At 39.1% G+C, this 26,981-nt stretch overlaps 1 protein-coding gene across 2 annotated transcripts in view; it reads right to left on the reverse strand.

The window, feature by feature from the left end:
- TM7SF3 (transmembrane 7 superfamily member 3) overlaps nucleotides 1-25,571 on the reverse strand; it is a 32,147-nt gene extending 6,576 nt beyond the window's left edge. The window contains exons 1-9 of one of the 2 annotated variants that reach the window (XM_007503926.3): nucleotides 24,899-25,571; nucleotides 14,604-14,755; nucleotides 13,950-14,100; nucleotides 13,328-13,448; nucleotides 11,157-11,328; nucleotides 9,212-9,389; nucleotides 3,254-3,340; nucleotides 1,551-1,631; nucleotides 326-478 (exon numbers count right to left, since the gene is read on the reverse strand). In XM_007503926.3, coding sequence (XP_007503988.2) covers nucleotides 326-478; nucleotides 1,551-1,631; nucleotides 3,254-3,340; nucleotides 9,212-9,389; nucleotides 11,157-11,328; nucleotides 13,328-13,448; nucleotides 13,950-14,100; nucleotides 14,604-14,755; nucleotides 24,899-25,001 — 1,198 coding nt within the window. In that variant the 5' untranslated portion in view covers nucleotides 25,002-25,571. Of the gene's footprint in view, nucleotides 1-325; nucleotides 479-1,550; nucleotides 1,632-3,253; nucleotides 3,341-9,211; nucleotides 9,390-11,156; nucleotides 11,329-13,327; nucleotides 13,449-13,949; nucleotides 14,101-14,500; nucleotides 14,756-24,898 lie in introns of those variants that run through there. The other variant, XM_007503927.3, reaches the window with a different exon arrangement.
- Nucleotides 25,572-26,981: the final 1,410 nt, after the last annotated feature.

The following is a 26,981-nucleotide window of genomic DNA, read 5'->3' on the forward strand; positions in this document are numbered from 1 at the left end:
GATCTTTACCCCTTTCCCTCTTTCTCCTTCTTAGTTTCTTCCTTCTATTGTAAATAAACCACCATAAAATTCCATTCTGACTTGAGAATTTCAATGGGATTTCGAATTTAAATCCCTGGTGGCCACTAAATAATATATTCAGTCTCAACCCAAAAATTTACCCTTAACAAGTCAGAGTGCTAGCATCTTTTGGAATAAATTAAAAACATGATATCTCCTGAGAGTCCAAGCCTCCCATCCAGCCACACTGAAACCAGAACAACATAGAATGAGTTAGTCTCAAGCATTTAAACAAAACTAAACCCTTGCTCATGCAATTTCCTACCCAGAGGAGTAAAGAAAGCCACAGATGAGGCAAAGAATCCCAGGACCAGTCCAACACAGAGCATGCAAATGAGGATCAACCCAAATCTCCACCAAACCAGGACCAGGAGAATCCCGCCGAGGCCTCCAGTAACTGCGGTCAGAACCAGGCGATCTAAGCAAAAGAGGAGAGGGGAATCATGTTACTCCATGGCATGTGAATTACAACATGCTTGGGTTTAACCTGGGGGGCAGGATTCTAAGGCCAAAAGCTCTCCAATGGTCCCAAAATCAATCAGCCCAATTCAGACTGTCCTCCAAGAAGCCTGCCCGGGTTTTGATGATCATGGCCCTGGTTGAAGCTTGGGCTAAAACAAGCTTCACTTAGATCATTAAAAATCTATTCATTTTTTTCTTAACTCTCAGAAGGAGAAATTAGTAGTTTAATCTATATTCTAACCATTCCTCTGACACTATCAATGCTGGAGGTGATTGCTATTTTATTTTCTTCAGAGTTTAAACAGTGAATTAAAACAGACATTTCCATGTACAGAGTAGAACAGCAAAAGAAGAGTGTACATGAAAATGCAGAACTTTAGTATATAAAGCTTTGTTTTGCTTTTTTTAAATATATAAGTACAACTTTGTAGCTTTCCAAACTGTCCTGCTTCTCCTTGCTGTAATTTTTGAAGGATTAATATGTGATGGTAGCACAGTGGAGAGAGCACCAGGTCTGGAGTCAAGAGGACCTGGGTTCAGATCTGATTTCAAACACTTCCTAGCTGTGTGACTCTGGGCAAGTCACTTTACCCCTTCTGCCTGTTTCCTCATCTCTAAAATAAGCTGGAGAAGGAAATGGTAAACCACTCCAGGATCTCTGCCAAGAAAACCCCAAATAGGGTCAGAGAGTCAGACATAGCTGAAACAAATGAACAACAAGAACACAAAATATGAAATGGGGGGAGGGGATGTCTAGATCCCTGATGTAGCTGGTAAAGAGAACTTCTATCAATGCAGATCAACAACTACCCACAATTTCAAATCTTAAAAGTGATAAGTGGCTTGTCCACGGTTATAGAAGCAGTGTGTATCAGATGCTGAACTCAAACCAGGACTCCCTGTCTCAGAGGCAGCTCTCCATCTGCTACACTGGACATGCAGAATCAGTTATCTAGTAGCCAAGAGAAGGCTGGGGAATTAACTCAACATTTCCCCTCTGACTCAGCAAAGAGTTTATTTTTACTTACCATCATACTGAAGAAGAGTTAATCTTGTAATCAGTATATAAAAAAAGAATCCCACAATGATAAATCCTATGAAGAACAGTTCTAAAAATAAACCACAAAGAGGAAACCACAGCTGAATACTCTGTATTTAAGCACATTGATGAATTTTTTTAAGTTGACATTTTCTTCTCATTACCAATACCCTCTTGAGTCCCCAGTTCCTACACATCAGGACGCTTGGTGAAAAGGGAACAAGAAAATTTTGGGATAGAACAGAAGAGAGAAGAATAGTTAAACCCTTCAGTACTATTCATCTTGAAACCTGGTCACATTAATGGCAGGAAAGCACAAGGCTCATGTACATAAATCATCTTTCAATAATCCACTGTGGGAATGAAGCAGATGCTCATCACCTGAGCCTGGTTTCCACTAGCTACCCTGAGCGTGCGCACATGCACACTGTAAATCTTGAAATTTCTCAGACTTGTGAATGTTAAAAAATTTCCCCATGGGGAAATTTCAATTGAAACATTTCCCTACTGGGAACATTCCACATTTGGATGTGAGAACTCTACTTGGATCAGAAATGGGAGGACCTCTGCTCTACCTACCTAGGTAAGGGTTTAAAAAAAAAAAAGAATTAATACTAAGATGGAAGAGAAGTGTTTTGTTTTGTTTTTTTGTAAACCCTTACCTTCCGTCTTGGAGTCAATACTGTGTATTGGCTCCAAGGCAGAAGAGTGGTAAGGGCTAGGCAATGGGGGTCAAGTGACTTGCCCAGGGTCACACAGCAAGAAGTGGTTTTTAAAAAAGAATTGATACTAAGATAGAAGGTAAGGGCTTTTAAAAAATTACCTGTTTCCAAGGAATAATGTTTGAAAATGAACAAATAAAATAATGTTTAAAAGTTAAAAAATGAAAAAATAAAAACTAAAAACTGGGATAACATAAAAAAATTACCAATAAAAACATTAATGTTAAAAATCTACCTGCTCCTTTTGGGTCCTAAAGCACTCCAAACCCAAAGACATTAATATCTGAATGATCCAATATATCACTCCCCCTTTTAATATGATTAACCAATAATGTCTAGAGTTGCCAGGGGTTAGCAATTATTGCCCCCATAAGAAAAGGTCTCAATTTGTCATGTCATAAATTATCACATTATTCTTCTTTCCCAATTAGACATGCTAGGCATATGATCTGACTATGAAAGAAGTAGCAATTAAGAAAATATTAATACATGTTGAGTTCTATCAGTCCATTTGGATTCTCCAGTTTGAAACATAATAGAGATTTTTTTCAGAGCCCTCCCAGCCTCAAGGACGCAAGTCTTGGCCAATTTCATCAGGATTCACCAGGATAAGTTCCTCTCGGCCCATTTGTTACTGCAGACTTTGCAGTACACAAACCATTAGGAGCCTGAATTTTTACAGACAGACCATGACAAATATAATGCTCTTAGGATGCTACAATGGTGAATGACCCATTCACACAACGTAAAATGCATTCATTATCCACAACCCCCCAAAATCTACATTAACCTGGTGATTTTAAAAAATAAAAAATCTCACTTGAAAGGAGAAACAGATATGTGGTACCAACTAGGTGTTGAGTAGAGTCCAAAGCAGAGTAATTCATAGCACTCGCATACTTGATTAAACCCATATATTATTTAAGTCATATGCCAAAGAATGCAATGTATTTAAAAGGAACAGAAATACCTGTTTTCCAGAATCTGTGTCCGAAGAAACAAATGAAGAGACCAAGGACAGCAAAAATAGTGAAAAACACTTTGGCTGAAAGCCTTCCTAGAAATAATTAAAATAAAGTAAGAGTTATTTTGGTGACCATCTGAATTGCTTCCCACTTTTAATTAACAATTAGAAGGACCAGGAGTATCAACTGACAAAAAAAAATTTTTTTCAACAAAAATTTTCATCCTATCTCATTTTCTTTCCTATAGGGATTTTTTTTTAAACCCTTACCTTCCATCTTACAATCAGTACTGTGTATTGGTTCTAAGGCAGAAGAGCAGTAAGGGCTAGGCAATGAGGGTTAAGTGACTTGCCCAGGGTCACACAGATAGGAAATGTCTGAGGCCAAATTTGAACCTAGGACCTCCAATCGCTAAGCCCAGCTCTCTATCCACCATGCCACCCTCCTGCCCTATGGTACTCAGAACTAGATACAACACTTCAGATTAAAGCCTGGGCAGGGAAAAGGGCAATGCAACTATAGATGGCCTTCTGTGTTCTAGACACCTTATCCTTATTTGCAGCCTAAGTTTGTATTAGTTTTTTTGGACACATCTCACATGTCATACAGAGCTGTCAGCCCACAAACACTCAGGATCTTTTCATCAGATGATGTGCCACCAGACCAGGCCCCTATCTTATACTTGAGTTAAAAAAAAAAAAACCTACTTCACAATCAAAAGGTTTTATATGGACCCTTACTAAAATTTGTCTTATTTGAACTAGACCACCAGAATAACTTTTATGCCACCCTACAGGAATATAAAATACTTTAATTATATTTCTGGACTTGATGAAACCACTACTTCAATGCATTAATCTTGAAAGCATCTATTAATACACTGCAAGCCACAATGTTAAAAATTAAAACTCTTTAGGACGTTTTTTTGCCCTTGACAAAGGGCAATAATTAAATGTTTCCTGGTGCCAATGAAAACCTGATCCCACGATTCTCGGTCTCAAATTTAAGCTCAGCTTCTCAGCTCCCTAAATTTGCAATTGACAGGCTCATGACTCTTCAGAGTCAAGTGAAAAGAGGATGATCCCTTGATATATTTTTAAAATAAGGTCATCTATATTCCCCGCCTCATGTTAAAATTCCTCACACTCACAAAACAAAGTCCTTTTTCCCCCAGAAGTCTGTTTGTTGGGAGTTGTGGGAGCCTTCCTAATTAGTCCTGGTGGTGGTTATGAACCTCCCAGAAGGTGAGTTAGGTGGTTACACAGATAACAAGTGACCACAAAGTCTCCTTCTCCAGGGGCTAAGGAAGAAGAGTTCTCCAATAAGTCACACATTGAGCATGCAGGAGCTTTCTATTTGTTGCAGGACATTTTCACTCATAATTCAAAATTATAGACCCTTCTGGGATAATCCACCCCAACCTTCTCATTAAGTAGATGAGGATAATCACCCAAAGGAACTAATGAATCCCCCAAGGCCACACAGCAAGATAATATGAAAGGGTTCTCTAAGCTCTGTGTTTATTTAAGATCCCTCCTTCCATCTCTGTGGCTGCCTTTCATATTCTCTACTTTAATCTCTTTATCAGATATATTTTTTCTACTCACTTACCACTATGGTCTGATATTGATAAAGTACTCAGAAAATTTCAAATGTTGACTGAGGAACTTTATCAGGGGAACTCAAGACCTTAAAAATGAAAGGGATTTTAAAAAATTGTTTCTACAAGTAATTGAAAAAAAAAATCTGGCCTCAGACACTTCTTAGCTGTGTGACCTTGGGCAAGTCACTTAATCCCAAATGCCTAGCCCATACCACTCTTCTGTCTTGGAATTGATACTGAGTATTGATTCTGAGTCAGAAGTTAAGGTTTAAAAAAGAAATGAGTTGGTTTAAAAAAATTTTTTTAGACTAAGCAAGAACATCAGATGCCTCCCTCTTTGCACACAATCAGACTCTTGATGAGTTAGTTAGTTTTTACTGTTTTTTCTTTTCCTTTTTTATTCTTTTTTATAGAAATATGGCTCATTGGATAGGAAAAGAGGGAAAGAGCTATTGGAAAACAGGTTCATTCACACAATGTTGGTGAAACTTGGAATTGGTACAGGCATTCTGGAAAGCAATTTGGAACTACACCCAAAAATTTATTGAATTGTTTACTCTTTGACTCAGTAATATCACTAATATGTCTATACTCCCAAAGAAATTCTAAAAAGGAAAATGAACAATATGTACAAAAACTTTTATAGCAACTCTTTTTGCAGTGACAAGAAGCTGGAAACTGCAGGGGAAGCTCATTATCTAGGGAAAGGCTAGACCAAGTTGGGGGATGTGAATGGAATGGAATACAATCATATTGTAAAAAATAATGAAGGGAACATCATCTGCAATAGGGATAAACTACATCCATTCCCAATAAGATCAGGAGTGAAACAAGGTTGCCCACTCTATTATTTAACATTATACTAGAAACACTAGCAATTAGAGAAGAAAAAGAAATTGAAGGTATTTAAATTGGCAATGAGGAGACCAAGTTATCACTCTTTGCGGATGACATGATGGTCTACTTAAGGAATCCTAGAGACTCAACTAAAAGCTAGTTGAAATAATCAACAACTTTAGCAAAGTTGCAGGATACAAAATAAACCCACATAAGTCATCAGCATTTCTATATATCTCCAACACATCTCAGCAGCTAGAATTAGAAAGAGAAATTCCATTTAAAATCACCCTAGACAATATAAAATACTTAGGAATCTATCTGCCGAGACAAACACAGGAACTATATGAACACAACTACAAAACACTTTCCACACAATTAAAACTAGATCTAAACAATTGGAAAAACATTAACTGTTCATGGGTAGGATGAGCTAACATAATAAAAAATACCATCCTACCCAAACTTATTTATTTATTTAGTGCCATACCCATCGAACTACCAAAAAAACTTTTTTACTGAATTAGAAAAAAACCATAACAAAGTTCATTTGGAAGAACAAAAGATCAAGGATATTCAGGGAAATCATGAAAAAAACTGTGAAGGAAGGAGGACTTGAAGTCCCAGATCTAAAATTATACTATACAGCAGCAGTCATCAAAACAATTTGGTACTGGCTAAGAGACAGAAAGAAGGATCAGTGGAATAGACTTGGGGTAAATGACCTCAGCAAGACAGTCTATGATAAGCCCAAAGATCCCAGCTTTTGGGACAAAAATCCACTATTTGATAAAAACTGTTGGGAAAATTGGAAGACAGTGTGGGAGAGACTAGGAATAGATCAACACCTCACACCCTACACCAAGATAAATTCAAAATGGGTGAGTGACTTAAACATAAAGAAGGAAACCATAAGTAAATTGGGTAAACACAGAATAGTATACATGTCAGACCTTTGGGAGGGGAAAGATTTTTAAACCATGCAAGACATAGAAAGAATCACAAAATGTAAAATAAATAATTTTGACTACATCAAACTAAAAAGCTTTTGTACAAACAAAACCAATATAACTAAAATCAGAAGGGAAACAACAAATTGGGAAAAAATCTTCGGAGAAACCTCTGACAAAGGTTTAATTACTCAAATTTATAAAGAGCTAAATCAACTGTACAAAAAATCAAGCCATTCTCCAATTGATAAATGGGCAAGGGACATGGATAGGCAGTTTTCAGATAAAGAAATCAAAACTATTAATAAGCACATGAAGAAGTGTTCTAAATCTCTTATAATCAGAGAGATGCAAATCAAAACAACTCTGAGGTATCACCTCACACCTAGCAGATTGGCTAACATGACATCAAAGGAAAGTAATGAATGCTGGAGGGGATGTGGCTAAGTTGGGACATTAATGCATTGCTGGTGGAGTTGTGAATTGATTCAATCATTCTGGAGGACAATTTGTAACTATGCCCAAAGGGTGCTAAAAGACTGCCTGCCCTTTGATCCAGCCATAGCACTGCTGGGTTTGTACCCCAAAGAGATCATAAGGAAAAAGACATGTACAAAAATATTCAGAGCTGCGCTCTTTGTGGTGCAAAAAATTGGAAAATGAGGGGATGCCCTTCAATTGGAGAATGGCTGAACAAATTGTGGTATATGTTGGTGATGGAATACTATTGTGTTAAAAGGAATAATAAAGTGGAGGAATTCCATAGGGACTGGAACAACCTCCAGGAAGTGATGCAGAGTGAGAGGAGCAGAACCAGGAGAAAATTGTACACTGTGGTACAATCAAATGTAATGGACTTCTCCATTAGTGGCAATGCAGTGATCCTGAACAACTTGGAGGGATCTATGAGAAAAAACACTTTCAACTTTCAGAGGAAACACTGTGGGAGTAAAAACACCAAGAAAAACAACTGCTTGATTACATGGATCGAGGGGATATGGTTGGGGATGTAGACCCTAAATGAACATCCTTGTGTAAATATCAACAACATGGAAATGGGTTCTGATCAAGGACACAAGTAATACACGGTGGAATTGTGCATCAGCTACAGGAAGGGCAGAGGGAGGGGAGGGAAGAATAGAATATGATTTTTGTAACCAAGGAATAATGTTTGAAATTGACCAAATTAAAAAAAAGAAAGAAAGAAATAATGAAGGGGATGGTTTCAGAGACATTGGAGAAGATTTGTAGGAACTGAAGAAGAGCAAAGACAGCACCAGAACCAAGTAGACGATTTACAACATAGCAATAACATGTAAAGACAAACAACTTTGCAAGACTTGAGAACTCTGATAAAAGCAATAACCAGCCATGACTCCAGAGGATGAGACACGCTATCTACATCCCGCCAGAGAAGGGATAGTTTCAGGGGGCAGAAGGAAACATTTTTTTAGATGTGGAAAATTCAGGAATCCACATTGCATGACTATACATACTTGTAACAAGAGTTTGTTTTTCTTTGTTTCTCACAGGTGGGTAGAAGAAAAAGTGAACTTTTGTTCATGGCAAAAACACATTAATCATATCTATTACAGAGTGTTGTAGAAACCTTGTAAATGATCACAGAATTCTTTGTTGTAATAACATCACAAGAGTGTTGTTTAGGTGATTTGATAATATCCAATCAAAATGTAGAATGTCACATACATAGAGAATTGATTGTGTGTATGTATCTGAAAACCTATATAATAAACAAACCATGGCATTATGGCAGATCACTGTGTGTGTGATGCCTGCATATGTGGGTTGAATGCTGTAACAAATAAAATAAATAAATAAATCTCCTTATTCCGACTGGGTCATCACATATGGGCAGAGACTTTGGATCCTCAGAGAGACCACTGGATGGACCTTGCTAGTTGTCCCACTTATTGACAGCTATTACATGACACTGTTGATAAATGTTATCTTATTTAGAGAAATGTGTCTTGGTTTATTCTTTTGTTCAATTTCAATTGTGGCCTCATTGAATTATCTTTTTATCTAACAACTACTAAAACAAAGTATTGAAATTAGCTTAGAACTATGTGCATATGTATGTAACTTAAAAGTAAATATACATACATTTTTTAAAAATAAAGAGGAAGAGATAAATTTGGAAATGAAAGTGATGTAAAAAAGAGAAAATTGTAGAAATTTTTAAAACAAGAAATTTCTCTTTTCTCTCTGTTATCTCAGGATGCTGGCAAAAAAAAAGGAAGGAAAATAATATATAGTCAAAGTAAAGACCATGGAGAATACTCTGGAAGGAAAAAAAAGAAGTAGGTATTATTGAACATAACTATGTAGATAAATAGTAATTTAGATTAGCTTTAGAGTACAGTAATGGGTAAAGATACATCAGCTTGGGGAACAAAACACAGATAATAAAAATGAAAAAGATCACAAATTTTAGCTCACTGAGCTAAAAATGTAAAATGACAGAAGGAAACTGATAACCATATTGAAAAAAAAAACCATATTTGCTTGGCATTAAAGAGCTCTTTCTTGACTTAATGGATTAATGCACTCACCAAGAGAAGAACAATTATCTAGGACTGTATTGAAGTGACAGGCATACGTGTGAACAGGAACATAAGCAGCCGATGTATTTAAAACTGGGTCCCGTACAATAACATTATAAATGACACCCTGTCCTGGGACAGATGAGAAGTAAACAATGGTCTTATCACTAGATTTTAGAGTAGCCACCTGAAACAAAAAATGACAGCTTGATTACTTGGTGCCCAAATTAAACAAAAACTCCACTCATTGTATCACAAGCCCAACATGCCAGTAGTAATAAGATTTAATTCACAATTCATTAAAATAGTTTTCTACAAACTGGCTCCAAACAATTCAGAGGGTAGAGCTTTTGGATTCTATAAGGATGATTAAACATGGCATCATTGTGAAGTCTTTCCTTAGTTTTTTTTAATCCCTTGCTTTCTGTCTTAATATCAATTCTAAAACAGAAGAGCAGCAGGGATTAGGCAGTTGGGGTTAAGTGACTTGGCCAGGGTCCCACAGCTAGGAAATATCTTGAGACCAGATTTGAACCTGGGAACTCCTGTCTCCAGGCCTGGTTCTCTATCCACTATGCCATATAGCTTCCCCTAACCTGGGCTTCCATTTTGCAGTTGGGCAATTTACCCTCTTCGTCTCCAAGTTTCCATTTTTCCTCTGTCCCTGGAGCCAAACATCATTTACCACTAAATAACTGGGTTGAACTTTACAGCAATGTGCAATGCAGTCATATTAAACTCTAATGAATTTATTTTGAAATGCCAGTTAGGAATCTCTTTGTCTCACACACAGACACACACACACACACACATATACACACACCCTTTAAATTTAATAAGTTCACAAAAGTTTAAATAAGTTCATAAAAATCTCTAAAGTGGCCCTATGTGATAACACTAACAATATTTATTCCTAAGTTTAACCATTTGCCTGCTAGAGGATTTCAAAGTTTTAAAGTCCTCTTGATTTAGACACTAAACAAGGGCACACACCTACCTATCAGTCTATTAACGTGCATTTATTAAGCACCTCCTATGTGCCAGGCACTGTGCCTATGCACACAAGAATATAATCAATCACTCTGGGGGTTAAGATTCTTTTAATAAAAGTTTCTGCAGCTCAACAAGACCTATTTATCTTTCCTACAAAACAAATTCTTCAGGCTCAATTGCCAGTTCCCTATTCCTTGTGCAGGCAAAAATAAAAGTTTCACATTTATCATGCTTGGATTATTTTGGGCACTCTATACTCAACGAAAGGTGCTTTGTGAGACTGTCATACTGGTAGGTCAATAATGCCTCCATTTATCTGAATCATTGCATAAGGCATACCCATTCTCCACTAATATTTAACACATTTTAAAATGTGCCAATTTGCGAATCTAAAACCATCTTGGGACAGCAATCTTAAGGACTCAAAATAATAATTCATTATTTCAGAGACTGACTAGGCTGGACTTCAGACAAGAGACCACTAGACACAAGCTCAGAACCTTTCCCGTCCAGTACAATGCACCTACACCAGCCAATACAGCCACAACTAGGGATGAGGATGAGCCTTTCCTTGAATCACTACACAAAAAGAATGCATACAGAACCCTAAGAGGGCACAGCTCATCTCAGAGGCAGCTAAGAAGCTGCTTTTTCTCTTTTCTTAAAATTTATTTTGCATTTCTCACACCATGCCCCAGACGGGCGCCTGCTCCAAAGAGGAGGATCAGGCGTCCCTTGCGCTCTGTACAGAAGTGGTTTCGCTCTGCATCAGTCCATGAGATTCCCTGAGAGCAACCCCTTCATCCACTCTTACTGCTCAATTACAATCCATTTCCAATACCAGATCAAGATGTGTACAGTCACATCCCAACCAATGGGAACCTGTGTGAGTTTCCCCTTTCCTGCCATTGGTGTGTTTCCTCCACACCTTTTGGGACCAGAGCCAATCTCTGAAACTTACTTTGAAGCCATTGGCTTCCACCTGAGACACCACAGTCATCTTCTGCGTGTGACTTAGCAGCACCTCTTCTGTGAGGTTGTTCTCGGGCAAAAAGTACTGATAGACATCATACTGCAACCTCCACCTGGAGTCCTGGCCAGTGCCCACATCACAGGGGCCAGGGTCTGAGCCTCTGCAACCAAACATAACCAAGTGAAAGCACAAATATTCCCCCTGCAACCCAAGTCTCAAATGCCAGAAGAAATGGGAAAACAACTTTGCTACCTTAAAAGAAAAGCATAAAATCACACTTGAATTGTGGAAAATTCACCACCACACTTTTCTCCTTTGAGAAATGGCACATGTCACTTCTCTGTTCAAGAAGCCTTTTAATTCAACTTAATGGGCATTTATTAAACATCCATTATATACAGAAAAGCACCGTGCTAGATTGGGGATAGTAAATAAACCATCACGGACAAAGTGAAAACTGAGAATATTTTGACACTCATAGTTTTTCTTCCTTTCAATAACCTCCTTTAAGCTATTAATCTAGAAGCTGAATCACCACATCAAGGAATGAAATAATTTTGTCATTTTTCTTGTATCATTCCATATGGTTTTTCAAAATGGTTAGATCAATTAACACCTTCACTGGCAGTGAATTTTTGTCCTACTTTTGCTCTTTAAATCATGTTTATCTGATTTATTTTGCTTAACTACATTTTCCAAAAACAAAAAAATTTTGTAGGGTTTGGATAATTAATATTTAATAACATAATTTGAAAGCTGACACAGATAAGTGACATAGCAGAGAGAGTGCTGACCGTGGAATGAAGAAGTCCCAGGTTCAAAACCAGCCTCAGATACTTATTAGCTCTGCAACCCTAGGCAAGTCACTTAAACCCTATTTACCTCAGTTTCTCATCTGTAAAATGGAGACACTTTGGAGAAGGAAATGGCAAAGTACTCCAATATCTCTTCCAACAAAAACCCCCAGACAAAGTCACACAGTAGTCGTGTAGAACTGGACATGACTGAACAACAGCAAAATACCATCCCTCCTTAACTGTTTTGGGGTTTTTTGGCCAGTTTCCCTATATATTTTTGATCTTTTACTCCTTTGCTGGATTTTTATTATTTCATCTAAGTCTATAAAGCAATTTCTTAATATTTTCATTAGTATGGTGTTTCTGTAAGAATTTTGTAATATTTTGTTAATATTAGTATGTCATAGCCAGGAATACTAAATAATTCTGTTATGTGTAGATCTTCCTTTATTTCTATAAAAACTGCTTGGTAGTTGTATTTAAGCCCTACTTCTGTCTTGCTAAAGTGACTGATCAGATATTTAACATATTTTTTTTAAACTCTTACCTTCTGTCTTAAAATCAACTAAGTATTGTTTCCAAAGCAGAAGACTGGTTAGGCCTAAGCAACTGGAGTGTGACCTGATCAGGGTCACACAGCTAGGATATGTTTCATTTTTTAAAAATCTTTTTTGTTACTGTTTTTAGTTCCAGTGGTGTCCAACTCTTCCTGACCCTATTTGGGGTTTTCTTGGCAAAGATACTGTAATGGTTTGACATTTCCTTCTCCAGCTCATTTTACAGATGAGGAAACTGAGACAAGCAGGGCTAAGTGACTTGCCCAAGGTCACACAGTCAGTAAGTGTCACCTAGATTTGAACTCAGATCTTCCTATTTCCAGGCCCATCATTCTTTCCACTGTGCCATCCAGCTGTCCAATAGATTTTGTTTTAGAATCCCAGCCATTAGCAGACCACCTGAAACACAATTGACCATTAATAAATGTTTGTAGGCCAAATGTATAAAGTTCAAACAGAGTCTGAGAATACCCCTTTTCATCATGCCCTAACAATGGCAATAACAACAGCTGTCATTTATATAGCACTCGAAGGTCTGCAATGTGCTTTACTTATGTTAACTCATTTAATGTTCATTACAATTCTGTGTCTGTGAGGCTGCTGTCATTATCAACTCCATTTTAAAAACTGGGAAACTGATGCACAGAAGTTCATTGACTCGTTCCACATCACAAGACTAATAAGTGTCTAAGAAAGCATTCAAACCCAGGTCTTCTTGACTCCAATTCCTGCATTCTATCCACCGAGGCAGCTTTCCAATAGCAGGTTTTAATCTAAAAACAACTTGGGAGAGTCACACACGTACCTGGCATATCCTAGATTTGCTGGGGCAAATCTTATCATTGTTTCATATAAATTATACTCCAAGTAAATGTTTGGATCCACATCGAAATCAAACTCTAAATTGCAGCCTCCAGGGATAGGATCTGGAAGTAAAACAAACATTTGAATGACCAGAGATCATGTTTCCCCAATCTCCCAACTGAGTACAAGTTTAGACAAGCAAAGCCTACCACTTTTTTAAGACCATGAAAAAGAAAAAACAAGAAAAACTGAGAAACTTACTTCAAAGCAGAAAAAAAAACTCTGGACAAGAGAGGAAGATATGTCCCTCAACATACAATTTCTGGGGCAAGAACAAAAACAGAGCTGAGTGCTCATTAAGGTTGCAGCTGGTGGTTTGTCCTAAACCTGAATTATGATTGGTAGGCGACTTGGCAAATTAATAGTAATTTTTATTTATAATAAATTTTATTTAATAATAATTTTATTATTATTAATTAGAATAAAATTTTAAATGATAATACATTTACAATAGTGATAATTAAAATAATATTTAAATAATATGGCTTATAAGGAAAGAAGGGAGTCCTCCTCACGCTGAAGCACTCTGTGGAAACAAGTGTGAGGCAAAAATCCAGAGTTACCCTTTTCTGAATAAGAAAGTGGAATGGCCACACTCCAGACGTTGTCAGCTTCGGAAGTCCCCAGGTACCATGTACAAATGCTCTGTTCTGGTCTGAGAATGGAAACTAGTCCTTTGTCCACCCCTGTCCCTGAAGCTCCTGAAGGAGGATTCTGGTAATGAAGGGAAAAGAGATATTGATGACAGGTAGGACCCATTCTGATTGGGCACTGCCCACAATGCTGACACTGTTGTGGCACTCTCCAGTAAGTTGATGATTCATTAACAACAGAAGACCTTACACAATGCATCTCAGGGCAGCTAGGTGATACAGTGGCTAGAGCACCAAGACCAGAGATGGGAGGTCTTCGGTTCAAATCTGGCCTCAGACATTTCCTAACTCTGTGACTCTGGGCAAGTCACTTAACCCCCATTGCCTAGTCCTCACCACTCTTCTGCCTTGGAACCAATACACAGTACTGATAGAAGTTTAAGAATTTTAATAATAATAATAATAATCTAAAATTTTAAAAGAGCCTATCCTTTAGCAGAGATTTAGTTCCATTAACATACCCAAAATTTATACATCATTTAGTTCTTTTAGCATACACAAAATGTTTTGTGGCAGATCCAAAGACAGAAATAGATTAAAACTGGAAGAACTCTCCATCCAGACCTTGTAGAAAGAGATGGTCACATTCTTGTACTGAGAATGCACTTGGAAGATTATAAATGTGATGTTGCTGGAAATGTGATGCAAGACAGCTTCTGTAAAGGGCTTGTTGAGCATGAAGTGCTTAAATTTCCCCAAAGAAAATTCAAGAAGACCTGAAACGAGAAGAGGGGGTTTTTTGTTTGTTTGTTTGTGATTTTTAATTATTATAATTGCTCTTCTAATACCAGCTTACAAAAGCACCATCAGAGCCATTCCTTTACACACAGATACAGTCACCATCCAGCAGAGAAACAAACTGTGATTAATGCCTTGGCTCAAGCCCTCCATGAGACAAGAGGGAACTGGAGAAAACTAAACAAAAATCTTTTTCAAGAAAGCACCTTCTAGCCTCATTCTTCTGCTCCAAAGTCACTGTCAAACAAGAATAGTTCCAATAAATAATTCTGGTCTTATTGAGTTTTCCTATCTCTCTCACCTCAGTTTTTATTCCTTTTTTCATTCTTTGGCCAAATTATCTCTTTCCTCTCTATTGTCTTACCTGGAGAAAACATAGCCTTGTGGGCAGTGAGGTGGTACAGTGGATAGTGCTGGGACTATTGTCAGGAAGACTCATTTTCCTTAGTTCAAATCTGACCTCAGACACTAGTTGTGTGACCCTAGACAAGTCATTCGACCCTGTTTGCCTCAGCTTCCTTGTCTATACAATGAGCTAGAGAAGGAAATGGCAAACCACTCCAGCATTTTTGCCAAGAAAACTCCAAATGGGGTCACAAAGAGTTGAACACAACTGAAAAGGACTATATAACAATAAGAAATTCTTTGAGAAAGAGGTGACTAGGGAGTTCATCCAAGGCATAGATATAGGAGACAATGGTATTTGATTGGTACCAAGTTGTGCCTTTTAAAATTAAAACTATGAAATTTAAAAATTGTTTATTTAAAATTTAAATTTTTATTATAATATAACTATTGGTTTATTCTTTTTCTTGATCAAATATTCTTTTTAAAATTTTAACTTAATTTTTTCATTTAGCATTTTAGTTTTGAAATCATTTTAAAAAGGGAGTTAACAGAAAACTGAATGGTCAGTAAGAATGAAAAGTCAAATAAAAAATGAACATAACTTGAAAATCTTCCCAATGTTTCTAGGAAGTGGGCTTGGTTCTCTCCAGAGTAAGCTGGCTTGCATGTATCTGTCAAATGGGCTCATCATTTGAGGAGATCTCTTGTCCTTATAATCATGATTTTGTCCCTGATTGGTTAAACTGCATCTGAGGCCCAGTGTTCTGTCAAATTCTTTAGGCTCAAGTGATGAGCTGAAAAATAGGGAACAGTGCTTAAAAAAAAAAAATTCCTTCTGCTGACTTCTTTTCAGGAAGAATATCAGTCTGACAGTTGGGATCTATATGTACCACTTCCTCCTTCTATTTCCTGATTTCCTGAAAATGCACAAAAAACAGGAAGGGGAAACCTTACTTGCCTTGAATGACAAGAACCAAGCAAAAGGGAGGAAGGGAATAAAGGAGGAAGGGAAGAAGGAAGGAAGGAAGGAAGGAAGGAAGGAAGGAAGGAAGGAAGGAAGGAAGGAAGGAAGGAAGGAAGGAAGGAAGGAAGGAAGGAAGGAAGGAAGGAAGGAAGGAAGGAAGGAAGGAAGGAAGGAAGGAAGGAAGGAAGGAAGGGAGGAAGGGAGGAAGGGAGGAAGGGAGGGAGGGAGGGAGGGAGGGAGGGAGGGAGGGAGGGAGGGAGAGAGGGAGGGAGGGAGGAAGGAAGGAAGGGAGGGAGGGAGGGAGGGAGGGAGGGAGGGAGGGAGGGAGGGAGGGAGGGAGGGAGTTAGTTTTTGCCTCTGAACTCCTTGCACTAAGAAATGGTTCAACATCAGAAAATATGATTCTATCAGTGGAAATGACATTTAAAAAGAGGCATTAAAAAAGAGGAAAGGACCTACTTGTACAAAAAATATTTATAGAATTGGAAACTAACGGGATGTCCCTCAATTAGGGAATAGCTAAACGAATTGTCATTTGTGGTGGTGATGGAATACTATTGTGCTATAAGAAATGATCATCAGGATGATTTCTTTTTTTTTTTTAATTTTTATTTGGCCATTTCCAAACACTATTCATTGGAAACAAAGATCATTTTCTTTTCTTCCCTCCCCCTCCCACCACCTCTCCCATAGCCCATGCTCGATTCCATTGGGTATCACATATGTTCTTGATTCAAACCCATTTCCATGTTGTTGGTATTTGCATTAGAGTGTTCATTTAGAGTCTCTCCTCTGTCATGTCCCCTCAGCCATTGTAGTCAGGCAGTTGCTTTTCATCAGTGTTTTTACTCCCACAGTTTATCCTCTGCTTGTGGATAGTGTTTTTTAGATCCCTGCAGATTGTTCAGGGACATTGCATTGACACTAATGGAGAAGTCCATTACATTCGATTGTGCCACAATGTATCAGTCTCTGTGTACAATGTTTTCCTGGTTCTGCTCCTTTGGCTCTGCATCACTTCCTGGAGGTTGTTCCAGTCTCCATGGAATTCCTCCACTTTATTATTCCTTTTAGCACAATAGTATTCCATCACCAACATGTACCACAATTTGTTCAGCCATTCCCCAATTGAAGGGCATCCTCTCATTTTCCAATTTTTTGCCACCACAATGGGGGCAGCTATGTATACTCTTGTACAAGTCTTTTTCCTTATTATCTCTTTGGGGTACAGACCCAGCAGTGCTATGGTTGGATCAAAGGGCAGAGAGTCTTTTAGCACCCTTTGGGCATAGTTCCAAATTGCCCTCCAGAATGGTTGGATCAGTTCACAACTCCACCAGCAATGCATTAATGTCCCTGCTTTGCCACATCCCCTCCAGCATTCATTACTTTCCATAACTGTCATGTTAGCCAATCTGCTAGGTGTGAGGTGATACCTCAGAGTTGTTTTGATTTGCATCTCTCTGATTATAAGAGATGTAGAGCACTTTTTCATGTGCATCAGGATGATTTCTGAAAGAACTAGAAAGACCTATGTGAACTGATGTAGAGTGAAATCAGCAGAACCAGGAAAACACTGTACATAGTAACAGCAATATTGTGGAATGGTTAACTGCGATAGATTTAGCTATTATTAGCAATACAATGATGTAGGACAATTCTGAGGGACTTAAAGCAAAGAATGTTATCCACTTCCAAAGAACTGTTAGAGTCAGATGCAGATCAAAGCATACAATTTTTCACTTATTTATTTGGGGGTTTGTTTGGGGGTTTTGGTTTTATATGATTATTCACTTATAAAAATGAACAATATGGAAGTATGTTTTGTGTGCTAATAATACACATATAACCCAAACTGAATTGCTTGCCAGCTCCAGGAGTGGAGAGGAAAGAAGGGAGGGAGGGAGACAATTTGGATTATATGACTTTGGAAAACTTACATGGAAATTTGTTATTAAAAGTAATTTGCCAAATAAAGTTACTTTTAAGAATATTAAATAAAGAATAAACAAATAAATAAAAAGAGGCATTACCATCTGCTTTGCTGCTTTACTCTAGGGACCTTTCCATGTGACTGGCAGCTGAAACCCCTCTTGCATGCCATCTCCACCATAGCTGCCCTACCTTTTTCCTGGGCATAGTAATCATTTAATAAATGCAAAAAAAAAAAAAACTGGAAGCAGCAGACCCTTAAATAGATCCCGGGGAAAGAACACCAGGCTATTAATTTCTACCCATAGAAACAGACCCTGGAGAGGAAGACATCTGCCCCAAAGGCAGCACTAAGCATGTCTAAATAGGGCTAAACTTAACCTCTGAGCACACCTGGAAAAGTGTTATTACATGAAAAAAGATTTCATGAGGCTTAATGAGGTCTTATGACTTTGCCAGTTGGAGCCAGGCAAAGAGGCTGGAGGCAGATCAAACAGTATTTACATTACAATTGTCTTGGAATTGAGTCCTGGAAACAGCCACAGTCTGAATCTTGCCTAGGAACAAGCAATAACTCTTTAAAAGTTTTCTACCAATTCTTCCCAGAAATCTGACTCATCAGCAAAGGGCTACTTTTCATTTCAACATCTAAGCTCACCTTTTAATCATCACCCACCGCTAATTTTTCTTTCTTTCATTCTGCAAATAAATTAAGAACTAATTACCTTTTGCTCCTCCATCAGATCCTAATTAGGCCCTGCGACATATTTAGTGTTTACTCATTCCCTCTATTTCTACTTCATTTTTTTTTTATTTTTCAATAGATTCCCTTCTATTTTATATTTACTCAGATGGATCCCTCTAGACAATGAGATGTGGTGGAAGGGATTTTTTTTTAAACCTTTACCTTCTTCCTTAAAATCAATACTATGTATTGGTTCCAAGGCAGTAAGGGTTGGGCAATGGGGGTTGAGTGACTTGCCCAGGGTCATACAGCTAGGAAGAAGCTGAAGCCATATTTGAACCTAGGACCTCCCATCTCTAGATCTAGCTCTAAAATCACTGAGCCACTTAGCCACCCCCAAAGATTTTTTTTTAAGCACTGTCATCTGTTTTTCAGCTCATCACCTATCTTTTTGAGACTGAACAACTGGACAGAATACTGGGCCTTGGATGCTCAGTGACAAAATCATAATTATGAGACAATAAGAGCTGGGAGTTTGAAGATAGTTTCTGGCACATTCAAGCTAAATGTGTGACCTTTGGCAAGCCATAACTCCAGTGGGCTCTCAGGAAATGTGTTTATAAATTGCAAAACAGTTTGCTGATTTGCACTGATAAAAAAAAAATAAAATAAAAATAAAGTTCCCTCAGAGAGTAAAATCACAGGTCAGAGGAAAAACAAAAAATTAATCTCAAAAGATTTTATTAATGAGGATGGCAGATTATGACAAAGAGCTATTACATTTATTAACCAAGAGAGGAAAACTCCATTTAAAAAACTGTCCCCCATTTCTACCTCCTATATTTCTCCAACTATATCTCTTTATCTCTCCAACTCAAATAATGAAAGGCCTATTATGTACAAGTCAGTGCTAGACACTAGGAATGCAAGATTTTAAAATCTCTGAGCTTAGTCTAGTGGAGATAAAATACAAAAAGAAAATAATAGTTTAGTTTTTTTCCTTCCAATTTTTAAGAAACTAAAAAGAAAGATTATTTTCATCTGGGAGAAAGGAAGCAATCCAAGAAGGCCTCATGCAATGAGTGGTACCTGAGCTAAGGGGAATAAGAGAATAAACACAAAAATCTATATATATAAATAACCAATTAAAAAGAAATAATATAAATATTAAAATTTATTAAAATGTTAAATTATTAAGCATCTACTATGATGTGCTGGGCATCATGCTAAATGGTTTACAAATATTATCTCACTTGATTCCTGCAATGGAGAGGTCCTAAGTGCTAATACTGTCCCCATTTGACTGGCAAGGAAACTGAGGCATACTGAGGTTAAGTGACTCATCCAGGATCATGCAGCTAGAAGGTATCCTGAAGCTGGATTTAAATTCAGGTCTTCCTGACTCCAGGCCTGGCACTCTAAATTCACTGTGCCATCTAGCTGCCCTAGTTAAAGGTAAGTGAAAAGAAATGAGTAATATTTTTTCCACCCAAATTTGCAGAGTCCCCTAAAATATCTCAATGGATCCCCAGATAGTCTGTGGATCTCAGGTTTAAAAAGGCATCAGGGATGCAGAATGAAATAAGCAGAACCAGAAGAATATGGTACATACTAACAGCACTATTATGGAATGATCAAATGTGACAGACTTAGAACGATCCTGGACAATTCTGAGGGACTTAGGACAAAGAATGCTATCCATCTCCAGAAAAAGAACTGTTGGAGTCTGAATGAACAAGAAAACATACCATTTTTCAATTGTTTATTTGGGTTTGTGTTTTATAAGATCACATACAAAAATGAATAACATGGATAAAAAAATTTAAGTAAATTTAATTTAATTTTTAAAAAAGACATCAAGGACATCAAACCTGGAGTCAGAAGATTTTTGAAAAGGAGAAAGTGGCACAGTCAACCCTTGCTCTTCTCCCAAACTCCTCAAAAAAAAAAAACCCTCAAGAATCCCATCTACCCAGGATTCTGGAGGGCACTCATGACTCTTTTTCCCCACAAGCTTGATTCATAAATTCATAGTCTTCCCCTACAAAGCTCCAGCTCCTGGTACCTCAGTCCCTGAGAGGCCAGGACAGGCTAAACTCAGGCCATCTCAGATTAGAGCCAAGCAGGACCTCTGAAGGCATATATAGTCCAGCAGGGTCAAATTAAAGGACAATCAGGGCCACAAACAAGGCAAAGAAGGCTCCCCAAGGGCCACATATGAGTAGAATTTGAGTCCAGTCACAGGGGTTTATATGTTCATTTTTTGTTAAAATCAGAGGCTCTACTCAGGGGGTTGTGGTGGTTTTGGACTGGGATCTAGTCAAACCTACAGATAAGGAATCTGAGGCCAATGGAGTTGAAGTAGCTTGATCCCAGGTGTTTGCCCAGCCGAGATTAACTGGGTCCTCTCCATTCCAACACAGCTTCTCTTTCTTTGACTTTTTTTTTCTTTTAAATGTCAACTGATATTTGTTTTCACATCACTTTCATCTTCAAAAATTGGGGGAGTTGAAGCAACCCCCAAGCTTTCCCTACCCAGAGAGTAGGAGTCATCTTGTGTCACAAAGAATATTTTAAAATTTAAAAATCAGCAAAACTACATCAATGCATCAACAGATTCTGACGGGTATATGCTATGTTCCACACCCACAGTCACCCACATCAGCAAAGGAAGCACTGTGTATTTTCCCATGCCTTTTGGGGGTCAAAGGCCTTGTGTAACAACTCAGAGAATGCTTCTACCTGAGGCTGATGCAGGTGTCCCAAAAGGCTCAGTGCAATTCTAAGCTAGGAAAACCTAAAACTGCCCTCTTTTCATACAGGGTGTCCCAAAAATCCCAGTGAAGTTCTAAGGTTTACAGCCTTAAAAACTGCCCAGACATCTGGGACACCAGACTGCTTCTGGCATTGAGTATTTTCCTTCTGCCTTAGAATTAATACTATATATTGGTTCTAAAGCAGAAGAGCAGTAAGGGTTAGGCAATGGGAGTTAAATGACTTGGCCAGGGTCACACAGCTAGCAAGTGTCTGAGACCAAATTTGAACCTAGAACCTCCTGCCTCTAGGCCTGACTTGAAATCCTCTGAGTCACCCAGCTGCCTCTCAGAAGCTCTTTTTTGAGGCCTCTTCATCCTCCAGGATCTCTAATCTCACAGACCAGGTTGAGAATTCCACATCTCCTTCCCCACCTGGCTGCACTACTCCAGAACTTCTCAGTATTCCCAAGGGCTCAACACAGTGCCAGTCATATAGTAAAACATTTAATTAATGCTAAGTGACTAGCTAAGGGCCCATAAACTCCAGGGAAGGGAGTCCTGGGCTTTAAGTCAAGAAATCTTGAACTCAAATCCTGCCTTTGATATCTCCAGACCTTGATAACTTTCATAGTGTGTGCCTTCCAGAGGTCTCCACCAGTTGGTTACTAAGGGCTCTGAGGCATTCATGAAATTATACATAATGAAATTAAATATTTGCCAATGTTGAAGAATTGTTCAAGTAACAGCTACTAGTCTATGCTACCCAAAGAATGGAGCCACCCATCTGTTACTTGTCTTTGGGGAGCACTAACATCGTTGGGAAAGAATTCCAGGGAGTCTCCATCTCAAATCCTGGTTTTATGAGATGCATAAAAATCCTGATGATGCTTGTGCTAAATTAAGATCTTTTTTAAGTTTCTTTATTCATCGTTGGCTCACATATAGATGTCAAAATGTCTCTTTGTTAACAGAGGGAACATTCCCTCTGGAGGAAAAGCAAGAAGAGCACAACAGAAGAGATGCTATAGGGAATCAAAAAGAAGAGATAAGAAGGAAAAGATCAGGGGGCAGCTGGGTAGCTCAGTGGATTGAGAACCAGGCCTAGAGATGGGAGGTCCTAGGTTCAAATCCGACCTCAGCCACTTCCTAGCTGTGTGACCCTGGGCAAGTCACTTGACCCCCATTGCCTAGCCCTTACCACTCTTCTGCCTTGGAGCCAATACACAGTATTGACTCCAAGACAGAAGGTAAGGGTTTAAAAAAAAAAATTAAAAAAATAAAAAAAAGAAGGAAAAGATCAGAAAACTTTAAGCAGTGCTCAATGGCATGGGGTCCTTGGTTTAGGTGGGGTTTTTTTCCTAGGGAGGAAAGGCTAGATTTCAATGATGTAAGGAATTTCCTCTTCTATGTGGATCAACATCAGCTCTGTAAATTGGTTTTAGTGAAAAAAATATCCAGAAGAGCAAAGCATAAGGAGTCTTGACTATAGTCAAAGGTCAGTTAGTGTTAGAAGGGAAACTTAAAATCTGAGTCTTAAGACTTTTGCCTCTGTTAATTCACAGTTTTTTCATTCAGTTATTGAGCAAACTCTTCACGGTAAAAATAATGCCAAACTCGGTTCAAATCTGGCCTCAGACCCTTCTTAGCTGTGTGACCCTGGGCAAGTCACTTTAACCCCACCATTGACTAGCCTTTCATGCTTTTCTGCATTGGAACCATTATTTACTATTGATTCTAAGATAGAATATAAGGTGTTTTTTCTTAAGTAAATTTTTTGAAGTAAATTAAAGGGACAGCTAGATAGTTCAATAAATATCTAGGCCTAGAGGTGGGGGGGTCTAGGTTCAAATGCACCTCAGATACTTTCTAGCTGTGTGGCCCTGAGCAAGTCCCTTAGCCCCAGTCACCTAGTCCTTACCACTCTTCAACCTTGGAACCAATACACAATACTGATTCTAAGACAGCAGCTGAGAGTTAAAAAAAATAATAAGAGTAATGCCAATACACAATACTGGTTCTAAGATAGCAGGTAAGGGTTTTAAAAAAATTAATGTAATGCCAAATTTCCACCAAAAAAATAGCAAGTACTTCCGATTAGTTATTTGTCAGTATTGTTTTTTTAATTGACAAAATGTGTATATCTTTTTTAATGTTTCTTTTTTATTTTTAAAGATATTTTATTTTCTCAATTACATAAAACAATTTTCAACATTCATTTTTTTTAATTGTAAGATCCAAACTGTCTCTCTTCCTCCCTTCTCTTCCACCCATCCCCACCCCCACCCCCATTGTAAGCAATTTGATCTGGGTTCTACATGTATTATCATGCAAAACATACCTCCATTATTGGTCACAGTTGTAAGAGGTGCCTATAATATCTCGATCTTGATATAGTGGAAAGAACACAGGACTAGGGACCAGAAGGCCCTAGTTCTAGCCCTGCATCACCTGACAGATGACAGACTGAACTAACTAGTTTGGTGACATACCAGATTATCATCCTCTGGCAACCTCACCGACATCTAGATTAAAAGAGAGGAAGCTTCTAAATACTACACAAAGGTCCTGTGACAGCTTTATAAACTGCTCCTCAACGGCATCTTTGAGTCAAAGCAATGCTCCCAAAACAAGAAAAACTCCAGTTGTGCAACAGTTTTGCAAAAGGTTGGCATTTCTGAAATTCTGATCATTCGGAACGTTTTATTTGCTCGCATTAAAGATACTCCTTCAGATCCCAAATATCGAAAGCACGTTAACAGCATTTAAGGCAGTCAGACGATCTCTCCCAAATAGTATGGAAAAAAAAAAAGGAACAAAGCAGAAATTGTTGTCAGATCGCATGCACAAGGCACATGACACAGTTATAAAGACCAATTCTCCACATGACACTTCTTAACAAAACAAAGCAAATTTCTCGAAAATGACTGCTCTAAGACACAACACCAAATTTGGATTCATCTTATTCTCCAGGGACTCTCACCCCATTATTTTTGCACCTGAACTAACTTGCCTACGGTCCGGGTCCCAGTTTGGAGCATGCGAAAACCAGAAATGAGGCCGCTCCAAGACCCCGGGTTCCAGCGTCCCAGGAAAGGGGTGCCAAAAGACAGGGATCCCTCTAGCTCTTGTCCCAGCTCTAGAGTACCGACAGCGAGGAGGAGGCTTGGCAGAGGATTCCCGTGGGGCAGAGCCCCTTCTGAAAACAACTGATCTTTCTTACCAGGATGGAAACGCAGGCCTCGACTTCTTCTTGCTAAGCTTTTTTAATGCACGTAAGATTTTAAAATATCGAATTTTTAATTTTTAAAAAACAAAATCTAAAAGATAGCTGTTGCAAGAAATAATGCATTTAGCACGGCTCAAAAAAAAAAAAGTCCAAAATACAACTGGCAAGGCGCCCAGCCCCACTCCCCGCCAGTTCCAACTCGCTCCTTACCTAAACTAGAGTTCAGCGGCGTCTCGCCAGCCCCAGCCAGCCTCAGCCCCAGCCCCAGCCCTAGCCCTAGCAGAGCCAGAAGCTGGGGCCCGAGCAGCCCCATAGTAGCGGGTGAAGCTTGCTAGCCCGGGGCGCCCCAGCCGCTTCGCATCGTAGCCCAGGCGCAGCGCACCTGTCCGCCTCCGCGATCGCCAGCCGCTTCCCAAGGCCAAACTCAAGGCTTCCTCTTCCGGCGCTAAGCCGGGTCTGGGCACCCCACGGCTCCGCCCCCCGCAGAGGGCGAGGGGCGCGCGGTGGCACGGTGGGGCGTTTTCCGAGGAGCGGGCGGCTCCTCCCCCTGATTCCCAATCTGTCTGTCCGTGCTATCCCGCCCTCCCTCGCTCCAGGGCCAGGGGTCAACCCCGGGCCCTGTAGCTCTCCCCACACTTAGCGTAGCGCCTGGCCCTATCCTAGTAGGCGCTTCATAAAAACCTGCCCACAGGCTGGAGGAGGGGAGCGGAGGAGGGGAGCGGGGGAGGGGCGAGGCGATGAGGATGGCGGCGGCTTGGGCCGAGGAGGGTCATCAAGGAAGGCTTCCCGGGAAGCTGAGTCATTCCAAGTTCGCGGATCCTTTCTAGAAAGCTCCAGTTTGTCTAAAACATGAAAGGAACCCCCTAGATTTCTATCCGTGTAGACTTCTGCCTCAGGGGGGAGGGGAGGCAGTCTGCCCTCTAGAAATGCTGAGACCGTAAAGGAAAAGAACTGGACCAATGGGGGGGGGGATCTTGCTTTCCAGGAACGTTTTTTTTTTGAGTTTTTTTTTTAATATTTTATTTGATCATTTCCAAGCATTATTCATTAAAGACATAGATCATTTTCTTTTCCTCCCCCCCCACCCCCCATAGCCGAGGGGTAAACCCACTGGGCATTACATGTTTTCTTGATTTGAACCCATTGCTATGTTGATAATATTTGCATTAGAGTGTTCATTTAGAGTCTCTCCTCTGTCATGTCCCCTCAACCGCTGTATTCAGGCAGTTGCTTTTCCTCGGTGTTTCTACTCCCACAGTTTATCCTTTGCTTATGAATAGTGTTTTTTTCTCCTAGCTCCCTGCAAGTTGTTCAGGGACATTACACCACCACTAATGGAGAAGTCCATTACGTTCGATTATACCACAGTGTATTAGTCTCTGTGTACAATATTCTCCTGGTTCTGCTCCTCTCGCTCTGCATCACTTCCTGGAGGTTGTTCCAGTCTCCATGGAACTCCTCCACTTTATTATTCCTTTTAGCACAATAGTATTCCATCACCAACATATACCACAGTTTGTTCAGCCATTCCCCAATTGATGGGCATCCCCTCGTTTTCCAGTTTTGGGCCACCACAAAGAGCGCAGCTATGAATATTTTTGTACAAGTCTTTGTGTCCATTATCTCTTTGGGGTACAGACCCAGCAGTGCTATGGCTGGGTCAAAGGGTAGATATTCTTTTGTCGCCCTTTGGGCATAGTTCCAAACTGCCCTCCAGAATGGTTGGATCAGTTCACAGCTCCACCAGCAATGAATTAATGTCCTGACTTTGCCACATTCCCTCCAGCATTCATTACTTTCCTTTGCTGTAATGTTAGCCAATCTGCTAGGTGTGAGGTGATACCTCAGAGTTGTTTTGATTTGCATCTCTCTGATTATAAGAGATTTAGAACACTTCTTCATGTGCTTATTAATAGTTTTGATTTCTTTATCTGAGAACTGCCTAACCATGTCCCTTGCCCATTTATCAATTGGAGAATGGCTTGATTTTTTGTACAGTTGATTTAGCTCTTTATAAATTTGAGTAATTAAACCTTTGTCAGAGGTTTCTCCGAAGATTTTTTCCCAGTTTGTTGTTTCCCTTCTGATTTTAGTTACATTGGTTTTGTTTGTGCAAAAGCTTTTTAATTTGATGTAATCAAAATTATTTATTTTACATTTTGTGATTCTTTCTATGTCTTGCTTGGTTTTAAAGTCTTTCCCCTCCCAAAGGTCTGACATGTATACTATTCTGTGTTTGCCTAATTTACTTATGGTTTCCTTCTTTATGTTTAAGTCACTCACCCATTTTGAA

Source organism: Monodelphis domestica, chromosome 5, assembly GCF_027887165.1.
Source record: "Monodelphis domestica isolate mMonDom1 chromosome 5, mMonDom1.pri, whole genome shotgun sequence".
NCBI classification, from domain to species: Eukaryota; Metazoa; Chordata; class Mammalia; order Didelphimorphia; family Didelphidae; genus Monodelphis; species Monodelphis domestica.